The 14,796-nt window shown below is 41.8% G+C and overlaps 1 protein-coding gene across 5 annotated transcripts in view; it reads left to right on the top strand.

Annotated features, from left to right (window-relative positions):
* The window catches only part of anks1b (ankyrin repeat and sterile alpha motif domain containing 1B), a 188,813-nt gene that overhangs the window by 108,751 nt on the left and 65,266 nt on the right, over nt 1-14,796 (top strand). For all 5 annotated transcript variants that reach the window (XM_046378605.1, XM_046378604.1, XM_046378603.1 and 2 more), the window contains 2 exons: nt 649-785; nt 11,560-11,746. In XM_046378605.1, the coding sequence (XP_046234561.1) occupies nt 649-785; nt 11,560-11,746 (324 nt within the window). The remainder of the gene's footprint in view (nt 1-648; nt 786-11,559; nt 11,747-14,796) is intronic.

Raw genomic sequence — 14,796 nt, 5'->3', positions numbered from 1 at the left:
CGTAACATACATTTGATTTGAGTATTTATTTATAGGTCCTGCACTGTCAGAAATCCAGCAGAAGAAGAGAAGTAATGTCTCTCTAGCTGTCCCTCCCTGGTGAAAATGATGCTCAGGACAGACTGTTCAGTGTGTGCACGTGTGGTTTTCTGTAGATCAAACCCAGCATGTGAATGTTAAACCCCACTGCTGACAGCACAGACTTCTGCATGGGGAGATAAGTAACGAGTGTAAATGCAGCAAATTGCTGTAGAAAATAAAACTTCTATCGAACGCTTTGGTCTCGAGGACAAGTCAAATTGTTTGTGTGGTTTTGAACTCTCTGCAGACATGGACACACAGAATCCTTCCTAAGCCTCAGAAGGGCCTGATTCAGCAGATGCGACATGTTGGGAGACACTTTGTTGTTTCATCCAATGTGGTGTGCCATAATGAAAGCTAATCCACTTATGTTTGACAGTGTGTATGATGTGCATCACGATTGTTGACGTTCCTGATCCTGAAAGTCCTCCTCTGATGCTTCCTTGGCGTGCTATGCAGCTCATGAGAAACATCACAAGCGCTCCAGTCATCCAGCTTGTAATCAATATGAACACATTACTGTACTCTGTCTACCTGTGTCTCACTCTTTCTCTCACCCTCTCCAAGGTCACCTGTCCCATGTAGCGGAGAGTGAGGGGGAGCACAGTAACCATGGTAACTGTACAACAGGCCCAACTCCAGACTGCTCCCCACCATCCCCCGACACAGCCCTGAAGAACATTGAGAGAGTCATCCGCCCACAGGTGAGTGCTCTCACACACACACACACACACAAATGAATGTGCTGCACCTGATGCATTATTGAACATCACAGTATCCACCTACAAGTAGCTTAAACACCTGCAACCACCCACCCACACACACACACACACACACACACACACATAATGATAAACATCTCCCTCTGAATGTTTCTCTCCGTGTCATTTAATCAGCTCTCCTCTCTCGGTCTCAGTCCATCACTCTTATAGCAGACTGGAGTTTAGTGTATCTGAATATCCTGCTGTGTTAGTCCATCTGAACGTAATATTCTGGTTACAGAAAACCAGATGAGCCCCTGTCTTGGGTTTGAGAGATTGACTGTGCTGTTTGGGATCTGTGGGTCATGATTTGATTCAAATATCCATTCTCATTCAAGCATTTTTAATCCAACTTTATCAATGAAATATAAAGATTTAGATCTTATGTCTGCAGAATGCATCTGTGCACAGTTCCCTGCAGTCTCATGCAGTTTCCCACTGCAATCCTCTGCAAGACACACTTGAGTCTTTGAAACATGTTAAACTCCGAGTTCATTATTTCCTCTCCCGCCTCCTTCAAAAACACGCCCCTAACCAGATAGCCGCGGTGCAAGTTCCAACCTACAACCGACATTACATACAGCTTTTCCCAATGACGCATGACTTTTGCCTGTGCACTCGCTATAATTTTTTTTCCCAACTCCCACTAAAGTGTCTTAGAGCAACTGTGACCCTACGAAAGGCAGAGAGCACCGGTTCGTTCACATTAATTGCTGCAGACAGTGCGCACACAGGCGAGATGGTGCGTGGTTTGGTGCAGGGACCACGCCGAGCCCTGATGTGATGACTCACTGCAGTGTGTGGGAGCTTACTTTTGACAATTATTACTTGAACTTTTGCAAATGCATAAACAGCAAACATTTTCAGCTCGCCTAGCTGGTCCCCGTCTAAATCGTTCGATCGATCGATTAACGGTTAAAGAGAAGGTCCGAGATTGATAACATAGAGAATAGTTGATCCACACTGAGGAGCCGAATCCAGCTCACTGTTAAAATTCAGTGCCCTGAAGCTAAGATGGGTTCATCATCTGCTGCTGAAGTGATGAAACTGAAATGACTCAGACGTACTTATGTGGAATCTAATAAAAATGCCCTAGAATTATTTCATGGAAGGGGGCTCCTGGGAAACCAGTGTCGTGTTAAAGAAATATGCAATAAATATCCATCAGTGTCATCATACCAGAAAGAGGACCTTTAATCTAAGATCTGTCTTATACACATGGAGGCTCAGAAAATTCTTCTCTAACGCTCATGTACGGCAAAAAACGGAATAGATTAATAATTTCTTGTTGATCTGAATACCTTCAAATCAGCATTCGGGAATTCAAATGCAGCAACAAATCAGCCTCATTAGTGACTTGAGAGTAATTTAGTCTTCTCACTTCTGTCACTGGGAAGCTGGTATCAGACACACGAGCTCAGCGCAACGTTTCGCACCTTGATAATTAAAGGCAGTTGTTTTCTCGGCCTGCAGATGACGTGTGGCGCTGACTAAAATATCCTTCTTGGGAGCTTGTTCAGTCTAGTGATGAATCGTGAAGTATTAGTTTAGTGAAGCATAAGGATAATGTGACAGCCGAGTGAGATAATTATCTTGTAAATCAGCTTTAAAAAAAAAAGAAGAAGCGATTATTAAAGGTAGGCACTTCTTTCCTTTTTTAACTCTTAATGAGACTAAATGAAACCAAAACTTGACCTGCCTCTAACTCTCTGAATCTCCTTTACTCACCTCAGCAAGCTTCTCTCCCTCCTCTGTTTCCTTGCCTCACCTCCTCTCCCGTCATCTCCCCTCGTCGCGGTCCTATCTTTGGCACGTTAACTAACGTGTGTGGAGGGATCACATGCAGTGCCCAGCAGGCCTCCGCTCGGCTTGAAGCGCACATAATCAAGGAGCACCAGAGTTCAATTTTATAGCACCTAATTAATTCTCCAGAATTCATTTCATTTCATATTAGTGCTCCCGCTGGCTGTTTCATCGGTACACACTGTACTCTGGCTAACATGTGCACAAACACACACATAACTATTGCAGCATGTGTAAAAGTGTGTGTTCGGCGGCTTCGGGCTTGTGAACACAGTGATGTGGTGCGTCGCTGGTTTGATCAGACGGTTCGCAGGTATGTGGTTGTGCGTTAAATCATTTCTAGCAGTAACGTGTTTTCTCATGTTGCTTTTGAGGAAATTTAACTTACTGAGGGGAATCTCGAGAGGGACCTTGAAGTTAAAACTACAGTAATACGTACACTTCACATACTGTTGAGTTAATTACTCACTTTCATGTCATTTATTACATATTTATTAGTTATATTTATTGCTATCACCTTATCCTGCTGGTCATTTCATCACATTGACAGTGTGTGCTTTATCTCTGAATTTAATATCAGTCTGCTATATTATTACTATTTCTTATTGTTATTGCTGCTATATTGCAATGTTAGTCATCTTATGCCCAAATTACTCCTTACAATTTTATAATTTGCTTTTTTATTTTGACAAGTGCAAGATTTTTAAGGAATATGCACTCAATGGGATGAGCACAAGTTTAGGATTTCTGCGATTTTTGAAAACTTGACCAAACACACACAACACGATATTCAGTTTGATAACGTTAACAGGTATTGTGACATTTTTCCATGTTGACACTGATTTCTCATTAGCCAACATGAGAGCCAGAAAGCAGCGGAAGTGAGCTTGTAAATGCACATGTGGCAAAAAATATCTTCATTTACGCTCAAACTGAGTATTATTTGTTTTTTTAGTGAGCAATTTGACAGTATAAATTCAATCTTGTATCTATTGCAAGTCAAGATTTTCTTCTTAAATTTTGCAGCCAGTGAAACTAGATTTGTAACAAGTAGACTTGCACACCAGTGGTTTGATTGACTGACTGGTTTATCCCTCTAAATCTTGCTTTAAAAGAAACTCTTCAGCTCAAGAGTCGCTAACGCTGCTCCAGCACTGACCTTGAACCAACCTGTGATCACCATCACATGTGATCACTTTGTAACAGCACGACGAGACGGCGCAGGCTATACTGACGACTCAGTGTTTGGGTTGTTGTTGCTGTTTTATCCCCTGCTTCTCGTCCAAAATGTCAGCTGGACACGTTGGATCTCCAAAAGCTCTTGATAACATTCATGGACCGATGGGATGTAAACAGAAAGAACGGGGGGAATAATCTAAGCAGCACAGAGAGGGAAAGCAGTAAGAACAGACACTGCATCATGGGGTTATCAGTTTTATACCCACTGGCTTAGTGTCCTACTTTCCTGCTTTTGTGTGTGTGTCTTAACAGTGAAAGCTAATCAGCACTTGCCTGGGAGAGATTCCTGGTTACAGTCAACACATGATAGAACTCATGTTTGAACCCACAAAGGCTGAAGCTGCTACGTTAGACAATCACATGAACACAACACACCCATGAATTGTCTCTCTTGTGAGAACCAGTTTGCATCTTAGACCTTAAAGTCTTAACATTTTCCCCTCAGTCAGTCAGTCGACTCTTCTTCCACATGCTGTTTGAGGATTAAAGCTGCGTTCAGATCAACATTAGTCCAATCTAACAGCAGCTCAAATTACAGCAAAATGACTATAAAGCGGAATGAACACCTCTCTAAAACCCTACCTGAAGGTAGAATTTATTAAGTAGCTCTGCAGTAGCTTAGCAAACCCAACTCATATGGGATCAAATGATGTGTTTGCTATAGGAGACATGCAGGATATCACCAGATTCATCCTGTTACATTAAGATAAAAGCAGTGCATAACAGTGAGTGTTACAGCTCCACTGTTTGTCATTGCTTTCTGAGTGTGACTGTGTTTCATAACAGACACACACACGCACAAATGTAGGTGTCAAGTATGCATTGCACACATGCAGATCTGCTGTCATACATGAATGCGTTGCCTTACATGTGTGTCAAAAACATACAAGAATGCACACGGTGACAGTCTGACAGAGCAGATAGCTTTTCCTGAGAGCAGACACATGCTTAGAATGGAGTGCAGATAAGGCTGGTTTCCCATATAAAGGTTGAGACTATGCAGAAATACAGAATACGACACAGCTGTCACACAGGAGACCAAGTATGAGCTTTAGGAAGCAGGTTAGCAACATATTTGTTCACAGTCCTTCTGAAGGATTTGCTGGAGTAAACTGAATACTTTATATTCTCAAAATTACTGTGGTCAAGGGTCAAGGGACCACAAAAATGACTGCACGACTCTGCCAAAGATAAGCTTTTAAAGTACAATGCAGGGCCAGATCTCAGTGTAAATCTGCTGAAGGTTTGAAACGGTAAAAATGTGTCTTTTTTTAACTGGAATCCAAAGGGAAAACTAGCATCCACTTTGTCCTTACTTTTAAAGCTTCTCGAGAAATTGTTCTTTTTACTAACATTAATTTGATGTTTGTTTTAACTTGTTTTCAAAGCAAAGATGCATTTCGCCTTATCTCATATCATTTTACAGTGACACACTATATCATCCATCATGTGATAAAACAATAAATCATATAATTTTAAAATATTTTGGACAAAAGAAGCAATTGGAAGCCGTTGGGAACTTCTAGTGGATATTTTCACTGTTTTCTGTCATTTTATGGAGTGATGATTAATCAAATAATTAAAAACAGCAGCGAGTGAATTTATAATGAAAAATGCATCTTGCTGTATTGCTGCTAAGTAGCCGCTTTTGCATCAGCGTTTTTAATAACTAATGATTTTGGGGGCAGCCGTGACCTAGAGGTTGGAGACTGGAGGGTCACGGGTTCGATTCCCCCACCGGACGGGCAGGAAAATTGGCGTGTGGTGGAGTGATTAATAAGAAAATGCTCCCCCTCCATTAGCCAGCTGATGTGCCCTTGAGCAAAACACTTAACTTGATAGTGGCAGTGTGTATGTGTTCACTGCATGTAATTTCCTGGGTGTTGCATGTGTGTTCAACCAAGGACGGGTTAAATACAGAGGAAAAATTCAGTGTGTGTATGTAAAACTATATAAACTATCAATAAAGCTGATTGTATTTCCCTCAGTGGAAACTGTAGAGTTATCTGACTGTTTTTCAGCAGAAAATCTTCAGACTCTCTTAATTCTGTGCACGTGTGCACAGAAAGATCACTAATCACTTTGGCATTTAGAGCTCATTAATCTGTTCACACTTATCAATCAGGTAACCACTCAGGCTATGTTTGTTCTGAATACACACACAGTCACTTGATGATCTCTCACAGTGCTTCTCCAGCCAGTTAATCTTCCTGCAAATTTGCTCAGATCTGTGCTTACTTACAGTACAGGTGTGTGCTGTACAATAACAGGAAAATGAGTTTGTAGTTGTGCCGTTTCTTCATCGAGCCAATAATGTTGACTGTGAGAAGACCACACATGCACAAGTGCACACCTGCACACACGATCAATAAACAATCATGGCAGCTGTTTCACTGTTGAGGGGTGGTGGGGAAAAAGGTGGTAATGAGAACAAAAAGAGTGAAAAAAGGTAAATGGGATAAAAATATCAATTTACTTTCACTTACACTATATAAACAACAGTAATGGGTCACACCACATTATTGAATTGAGCGGTGGTACGGGGCTGTTTTGTAGGGGTTGGGTTTGGCCCCTGAAGAACCCCAACCCCACCCAACACCTTTGGGATGAACTGGAACAGAGATTGTGAGCCAGGCCTTTTGGTCCAACATCAGTGCCTGAGCTCACAAATGCTTCATGCTACTCATGAATGGGCACAAATTCCCACAGAAACACGTTGTGGAAAACCTTCCCAGAAGAGTGGAAGCCATTGAAGCTGCAAAGCTGACTGCGTGTTTAGAATGTGATGCCATTAAAGTCCCTGATGGTGTAATGGTCAGGTGTCCCAATACTTTTGTCTATATAGTGTATACAACTGGGAGACCTTTATGAGTGTTTGCGATAGCGTGTGGCTGTTAAAGAGGTTTGCTTGCCCAGCGAGCAGGACGCCTGTGGTCCCAGAGGACAGGCGTGGGTCACACACTGCTAATTAAACTACCTCAAGCTAATGCTAAAAACTCTCCAGTGGCACTTACACATCTGACCTATTTGCTGGTATTTTCGACTCGTATTAAAAGGATTTGTATGTAACATTTTGATAATTTCAATAAATCACGCAGCTCAGTCACCTCATTAATTGTGAGCCAAGAGGGCTGCTGGCTTTTACCGTCCTCTGCGCTTGTTTAGAATAGAATACATTAAAGCTTAGAGAAGTGAAAGAGTGTTTGATCAAGCTGTTGGGACGGTTGAAGGAAATAAACCAAAGTGGACTGATAGCAGATAATTCTATTTTTTGTGTAAACAATAGGCTAAATCAAAACGTTTGTTCTGAACTTTCTGCGTTTTTTGAGCTTTCTGCAAAACCTGCACTGTCATTTATTAAAATTCAACATACGGGAGCCAGACCCCACTTGATGTATGAGAAATGGTTTAACCTAATGGCATCTAAAATCCCTGAACGTCATGATGCACGTGTTTTATTTCCTAAAAAATGCAGGACTTCTGAAACTTTAGCTCCCATCTTGTCCTCTATTCAGAAACTGACTCGTGCAGATTTTTCAGTGTAAATTTAACAAAGCGAGTGTAAAATCCTGTGAAGTCCACCAGTGACAACCAAGCAAGTGGCACATTTGTTCAGTCAAGCACACATAAGGCCCATGTTGATAACTCTGCAAAAGTGAAGGGAGCTTAAAAAAACTGAAGTTAAAGAGACAAGAGCTGCAGCGTTCCTTGGAATAAAGTTTTTTATGTAAAGAAATCCGGCTGTGCCAAAAAGACAAAAAGATGTTCTTTAAACCAGCATGTCAGCATTGACTTTAGCCAACGACAACTGCATTCCCGATGAAAGCAGAGCGATGAGAGAGCACCATGTAATTACACAGTACCTCAGTGGACGTGGCATGTGTGTCTGGAAAGGCACACCGACTCCAGCATGAACCACACAGGAGGCACTATATATGTTAATGTCACTGAAATTGTTTCTAAGTGTGTCAGTACCAAAGAGGCTCACCTGAGTGAATCTTTCTAAAAATGTTTCTTGAGGAGGATTCTGTAAAAGAAGCCCGAACTTCAGAAGGAAAAGATGAAAGAACCGAGAGGCAAAGTGCATCAGAAGGAAGTGGGAATGCAGAAAGAATCAAGAGCTGAACTGTAGAGCGGTACTTCAAGAGCTGCACTTAAAAGTTTGTTTTGCATGTTTTTGGGGGGGGGTTGGGGGGAGGGACATGTGGATGTTTACTACTTACATTTTCTATTCTCTTGTCGTCTACTCTTTTGGATTTTTGGCGTACTGAGTTTGCATTTTTACATCTTTTTGTTGTTTTAGAGGCCAACAAAACAAAGACGGAGGATGGAAAAGAAGCAGAAACGCTGGCCAACAAAAGACGTGTTTGTTGCTCCTTATCCACTATGATTAACAGAAGAGAAGTTGTTCCCACAAATGAAAATATCAGTTTCACCCATTATGATAATTACCTTTCAGTCCCCTGCTCATGTTAAATTACTAAAGTAGTCAACCAGTAAAGGAATTTAATGGAAATGACAACATTGTGAAATAAATAACCCCCCACTCTTTGGTCCAATAATATTCATTATGTTTTAGTGAATTCTGCTCCTGTTCATGTTTCATTCTTCAACAGATGACACCCCAGTTCCCTAAGTCTGATCTGTTAATCATGATAATTTTATGATAATTGATCATCCCTATCCATTTATCACACACATGAGCACTTTTCAACACGTTCAAGCGAACTTAAGCTGCAAAGCTCATCTCACTTTGTCTTAGGTGAGGAATTAGATTTTTTTAGCTAATGGGTGTGTCATTTAATATCACACACACACACACACACTAGTGAAGTGGTAAATGACGTGTTTTCCCCCCGGGATGCTGTTGCAGGCGGGGCAAATGTCTTTTGCTGCAGTTTAGTGAGGCATGGAGAACCTGCTCATGTGTATGTGTGTGTTCTTGTGTGTGATTCTGCGTCTGTGCTCATTAATCCCCTTCCAATCGGGCATGACATGTTCATTAGCCTGCTGCCCGTTTGCATTGTTAACGCTAAGCCTCAGCCAGCACTGCAGAATATGTGTGTGTGCGTGTGCAGTGTATATGTTTTGTCGTATGTCTCTGTGTGTGTTTACGTGCATGTGCGAGCTCTTAATAAGCAGGAGCCCAGAGAGAAGATAGCTTTGCTTGTCAAAAAGAAGCAGAAGCCAAAGGCGCAGAGATAAGTGTGGGAACAAAGAGATGGCTGAAGGATGAATGGGAGAAGTTGAAGTTGCTATTAAACTTGTTAAACATTACAGAAGCCGACGCGCACACAAGCATAGCCTCCAACTCCCCCTTTGAAACACCACACAGTCACTTTGCAGATCAACACATCATTCTGGCATGCGTGCTGTTTCATCTCATTTTATTTTGGATTCTTGTTTTGTTAGCTGTTAAGCCTGCAAGGGGGCGCGTTGCGTGAAGTGAATTAATATTAGTATGTCTGACTGATCTATTTCTTTTATTTACCGTAGGTCATCAGCGCTTTTGATTACAAGGAAGCCATTAAAAGATGTAGTGACGAGCTCGTGTGTTGTCCCTTTGCCCAAGTCGGGGTGATTCCCTGTTGGGCTCGCACATCATGGTCTTACTCCCTGTTGCCTTTTGGACTGCTATGAACTTGTTTGTTACGTGCATTAGTCCTTTAAACATCCCTGGTCTCTGCAGGACGCTGCTGTTTGATGTTATTCCCCACTGACTGACTCTCCACTGGAAGAAACAACAAGTCGATCGCACTGCTGTGTGTGTGTGTGTGTGTGTGTGTGTGTGTGTGTGTGTGTGCCTGGTGTGTCACACTGGTCTTTTGTAGCCGCTGTGGTCGAGACTTTAGTCTCTGTGACTCTCTTGTATACTGGGTTTCTCCCAGCAGGGACTTGTGATCGACTGAAACTAAACTGTGTGTCCTCAGGTGACCTTTGTTTGTTTGCTTGCTTAAGAAAAAAAATCCCACACAGCATAACAGACCGACCTTGAAAGCTACACAAGAGTTAGATGAGAAACTCCTCTTAACAGCACTTAAGCTCACTAACTAACATGACATGTCTTGTAGAGGTATAAAAATGACACTTTGTGGTTTTATAGGAATGAGTGTTTCTTGGCTGGCATCAGTGACTGCACCAGTTTAGTTGTTTCCAGTCTTTGCTATAAGCTAATTTAGCTTCATGTTTATCTGACAGACATGACAAGTGCATCAGTCTTCTCCTCCAACTCTGAACAAGAATATGAATAAGAATGTTTTCCAAAATGTCGGACTGTTTCTTTAACACCTTGTTATTTGCCTCTCTTATTCCTCCCTTCCTTCGTTGTGTATTGCTGACTTCCTTCTTGTTCGTCTTCCCTTTTTTTTCTTTGCTTCTTCCTTCCCACATCCTTCCATCCTAAATTCTACTTCCCTTCTCTCCTCCCGTTCTTTCCTCCTGTGTCTGTTTCCTTCCTTCCTTCCTTCCTTCCTAGCTTTATTGGTCCTGAATAACCTCCATCATCTCCTATTTAAAATTCTTACCTCTTACCGTAATTTCTCTTTTTCTGCTCTTTGTGTCTTCACTTTCCTTGATTCAGTGCTTCCATATTTGCCCGCTGACAGGAAGAATTTGAAAATATTCCTCCCTGTCCAATTCTCTCTTTCGTTAAATTACTTTTCGTGCCCTTCTCTTGTTCAACCTGTTCCCCCGCTCTTGTTTTGCTTTTGTTTTTCATCTCGGTTCAGTCGATCTGAGGACCCTTCAAAGCCCAGTGTGAGTGTATGGAAAAGAGCCTCCTTTCCTCCTCGGCTTGTCATGTCCTTTCATATCCTCTGTTCTTTCTCTTTGTCTGCCAAGGTTCACTTTTTGTGCCTTGAGTCACACACAGGACGGTGAAGGTCTTATGAAGGTGGTCGTGTCTCAGCATTTCAGGATGTTGTTTTGCCTTTATGGTTTACGGTATTGATTGATTTTGCCTACATCCTGTGACACACACACACACACACACACACACTCTCCTGGAGGGTTTTGACTTCTTGAGCTGTTTGTGAAGCATAGCAGCAGGTTGTTGAGAACTGCGAATGCCTCATTATGTAAGATGTGTTTACCAGATGCCAGTCTACAGTTTCAGTTGTCTTCTGCCTCGATTTTTTGTCTCTCTCACTCGTCTCACTCTCTCACTTGCTGTGTTATTATGTCTCTCTCTCTTTATCTACCTGAGTCACTTTTTTTTTTTTTTACTTAAGCCTAAAAACTTGACTGTAAAACAAAGTAAGTTGGTCATTACAAGATAAGAATGACAAGCAACAGTTGCATAAAAAGTAATGAGCGTCTGCCATTGTGGAACTAAATACACCCATGAAACCCATGTGAAATTAAAATGTCACCAGGCATGTGGAAGGCAGAAAGATTTTCTCCCAGGAAGTGTTGAATTGGCAGGCGTTATTACTGTTTATTCAGTGTTTTTCATATTGGAAGCCAAAATTCAGTGTCTGTGGAACACTTTCAAAGAAGCCAAAGCACTTACTTTTAATGTGTAAAATAAGAAAGCAATTGAAGTCATAAAAGGAAAACCAAAAACACAAATGGGTGAACTCGTAATGTAATTTAGTTTCAGTATAACCCATTCAAAAACAAAACAAAAGATTTCATCTCTCTAACCTTTCTTCTTTCCTTCCTGTCTTGTATCCAGCCCAAGCAGCGCACCTCTCTGTCCTCGTCCCTGGATGTCCAGAGGCCGGTCAACCACAGCTGTGAGCCCAGCGAGGTGAGCTCGTCCCTGGGCTACGCCAGCTTCAGCACCAGCCCCCCTGCCAGCCCTCCGCTCAGCCCCAACCAGGAGGACTCGGCAGGCTCCAACGACGACTGTCAGCTCACAGGTAACCCCTGAAACACACAGGAGGGTGGGAGAGCGATTAGTGTTAAAGACCGTCTCTCAGTCAGAAGTGAGAGTGAAATGTGACCTACCCTGATGGCTCTGTGGATTACGATTAGCAGAAACACAACAGTCTCCTCAAGGGGGCGGGGGGGGGTATCAGAAGATGGAAACCTATGATGTCAGCTCTCTTTACTCTCTGTGCTCCACAGACACCAAGCAAAGCAATTCAAAGCAAGACAAGTCAAAGACTTTATGATTTCTGTCACTCAAGATTAATGAATTTACTCTTTTACAAGGTTGCAACTTAGAACTGTTTTCATCATTTCCACAATCACAGAGTCATTTGATTGATAAAATGTGAACTAAAGACAATGTCCAAATTTTGTTTGTCCAAAGCCCAAAGGTGTGTGTAGTTTAGAAGGCAAGGAAAAGCAGCAAAACCTATGAAAAGCTAGAATCAACAATGACTAATTGTTTCAGCTCTACTGTTGTATGAAATTAGTCAATCCAACATAGAGTACCTTTGTTGAATACTTAAAATCCCTCATCTATTACGTATATTAGCCAGCTGATGACATCTTAGCGAGTGGTTGAGTGATATTGGCCCCTTTCAGTTACGGCGTCAATAATGCATGAAGCACACATTTACTCTGAAAGTCAGTGTACTGAATGTCTGGATTGTGCCTTGTGGTGCATTAATTTCTTGACTATTAGTTTACTATTATAACGCTGCTCAGGCCATCGTTTCTCGTTCGTGGGTTTGAAGCTTGCCTCATTCATTCTGCATTTGCTGCCTCACTGCAGGTGTTGTTAAAACTCATTCAGCCACAATATCAAATGAAACTTTAATCCTCTTGCCCTGAGTCCCAGGAAATTGAAATCATATTTCTGCTCCTGTCATACTTGAGACCGGAGGCAAACCCCTTAGAGGCAAACAAATCTTGGAAAGGACAGCTGGACTCAGATTGTAGAAGGAAGGGAGAGCACAACATTAAAGCTGAAAAATTTCTGTCAAAGGGGGTGATGTGATTCAGAATTTACTTAATATTGGGCAAAAATGCTAGCTGTATATGACAGTAGTTTTCCCTTTACCTCGTTGCCCCACCTGTTCCAGTGCCAGGCGGTTCAAAAAGCACTGTGAATAAGTTTTCAGAGTTTTGACCTTTAAATAAAGCCATGTGGATTTGACAAATGTATGGCTGTACAAAATCATTTATTAACTAGAAGGTCACTTGGAAAGTGCATACCTCCGCCAAGGCCAGTAGTTTTCTCTTCTGTGAAGTCTGCAAGTGTAAACACTATATGTCTGCTTACATTTTCACTTATGACCCAGAAGAGTGTGGTGGTATCTCCAGAGACGCTGCATGCACACGTGTGTTTTCCTGATTATATTTTTGTCGTGTTCTGAGCCTCAGCCTTTGAGGAGTGACCTCGTAGCCCCCAGCAGTTTGTGAGGTCGGTCTGCAGGCTAAAAATGTAAAGACCAGGTTACCTCGCCGTCTCTCTCCTCTGCTCTGTCTGTGCAATGGATGTCTAAACACTCGCAGATCTGTGAGTCTGTTTGTCGTGGACTTCGTCTTCCTGCAGGGTTGTCGGTGTGCCCGTTTGTGCTTGAGAACGTAACTACTTATTTCTCTGATTCACTGCCTTGTTGTTATCACGGCTGCCCCCCCACCCCCTTCATTCACTGTCTGTGGGGTGGGGGTCAGTCCAATCTTACTCATTCTGTGAAAGTGAAAAATGACTAGTGTATTGTGGATCCACTCCAAATTTTAATGAGTTTGGTCCTTGGCCCATTCTACACCTTTCTACCGAAAAACAGAAAGACAAACCAACAACACGATCTCCTTGGCTGAGAAAATGAAAAGACTATTTGGCTGAAAAACATCAGGTCTTGAAAAGAATTTCAGTTTTGAAGCAAATGCCTCGTGATGCCAGAAAGTGGCAAAGCAAAGTTGGTATAAAAAGGGTGGCGCTAGAAGTTACATAGCGCCAGTTCTCAGTGCTAGATGAGCTATTGTAGCTGATGAGCTAACTGCTAGCGCACTAGCCAGCTGGGAACATACTACTACTATTCAGTCACCATAGCTCTTCAGGTGAGCTACCTTACTACAACACAACACAACACAACACAAGGCACAAGTTTACTTTGGCCCCACGAGCGAATCCAATTGATTTGGCTTCAGATTATAGCTAATGTAATTACTGCAGATTGTTTCTGAAACATATTTATTATTGTTCAACCGAAAATGAGTTTTAGGTTTTGTTTTGTTAAAAAAAAAAAATACATTTGAAAGGTTTTCTGAGGTGAGAACAGTTTTTGCGTATTAATCTCATATCTCTTCAGCTGGAAATTAGGATGCAAATAAGCACTTTCAGGGGAAAACTCACCCGGATATCTCAAAAATTAGGCTCCAAGACATCAGCAAAAGATGCTCTCTGAGGCCTGTGGGGAGTCTCTTTTTTACTGTCAGACCAGATGAAACACTGCTAGTTTCATCTAATGACATCCCCCCTGCTGCGTTTGAAAGTTTCTTCTCCAAAAGGAATATTCCATGCAATGGAGGTGTTTTTTCATAAGAACCTCATAATGAGGTCAGTTAAGTCTTAAATCAGCACATACGCACACATTTATTTATCATTTATTTATTAATTCTTTTACTTTTATTTATTTATGAATATTAAATAATGCAAACATGTTTAGTATTCGCATGCATTTTTTTTTACGTGTTTGTATACTTGTCAAACAATTTAACAAATGTTGTGATCCTGTGATACCCCGTTTACTAATGTTTTACCCCCTATGTGATAATATAATTTATTGATAGTTTTTTGCTCCACTGGTAAACCATTTAAATGTCTTGGGGATCCCTTCGTATCCCTGTGCCACACTTAGGCAAGCCGCCTGGTTTAACCCCTGGTTTTCTGTAATTTTGTAGTGTCTCTCTACATGTGTTACCATAGCGATGAGTTTGTTGGCAAAGTGGTGGCCTTGGCGATAGTTTGCTGGTGACGTGGTCGTGAATACATCCATCTCTCACCTGGGTTTCA

The sequence above is a fragment of the Scatophagus argus genome, chromosome 22 (genome assembly GCF_020382885.2).
Source record: "Scatophagus argus isolate fScaArg1 chromosome 22, fScaArg1.pri, whole genome shotgun sequence".
In the NCBI taxonomy this organism is placed as follows: Eukaryota; Metazoa; Chordata; class Actinopteri; family Scatophagidae; genus Scatophagus; species Scatophagus argus.
The sequence above is the reverse complement of the archived record's forward strand: the minus strand, read 5'-3'. Positions and strand labels throughout refer to the sequence as shown.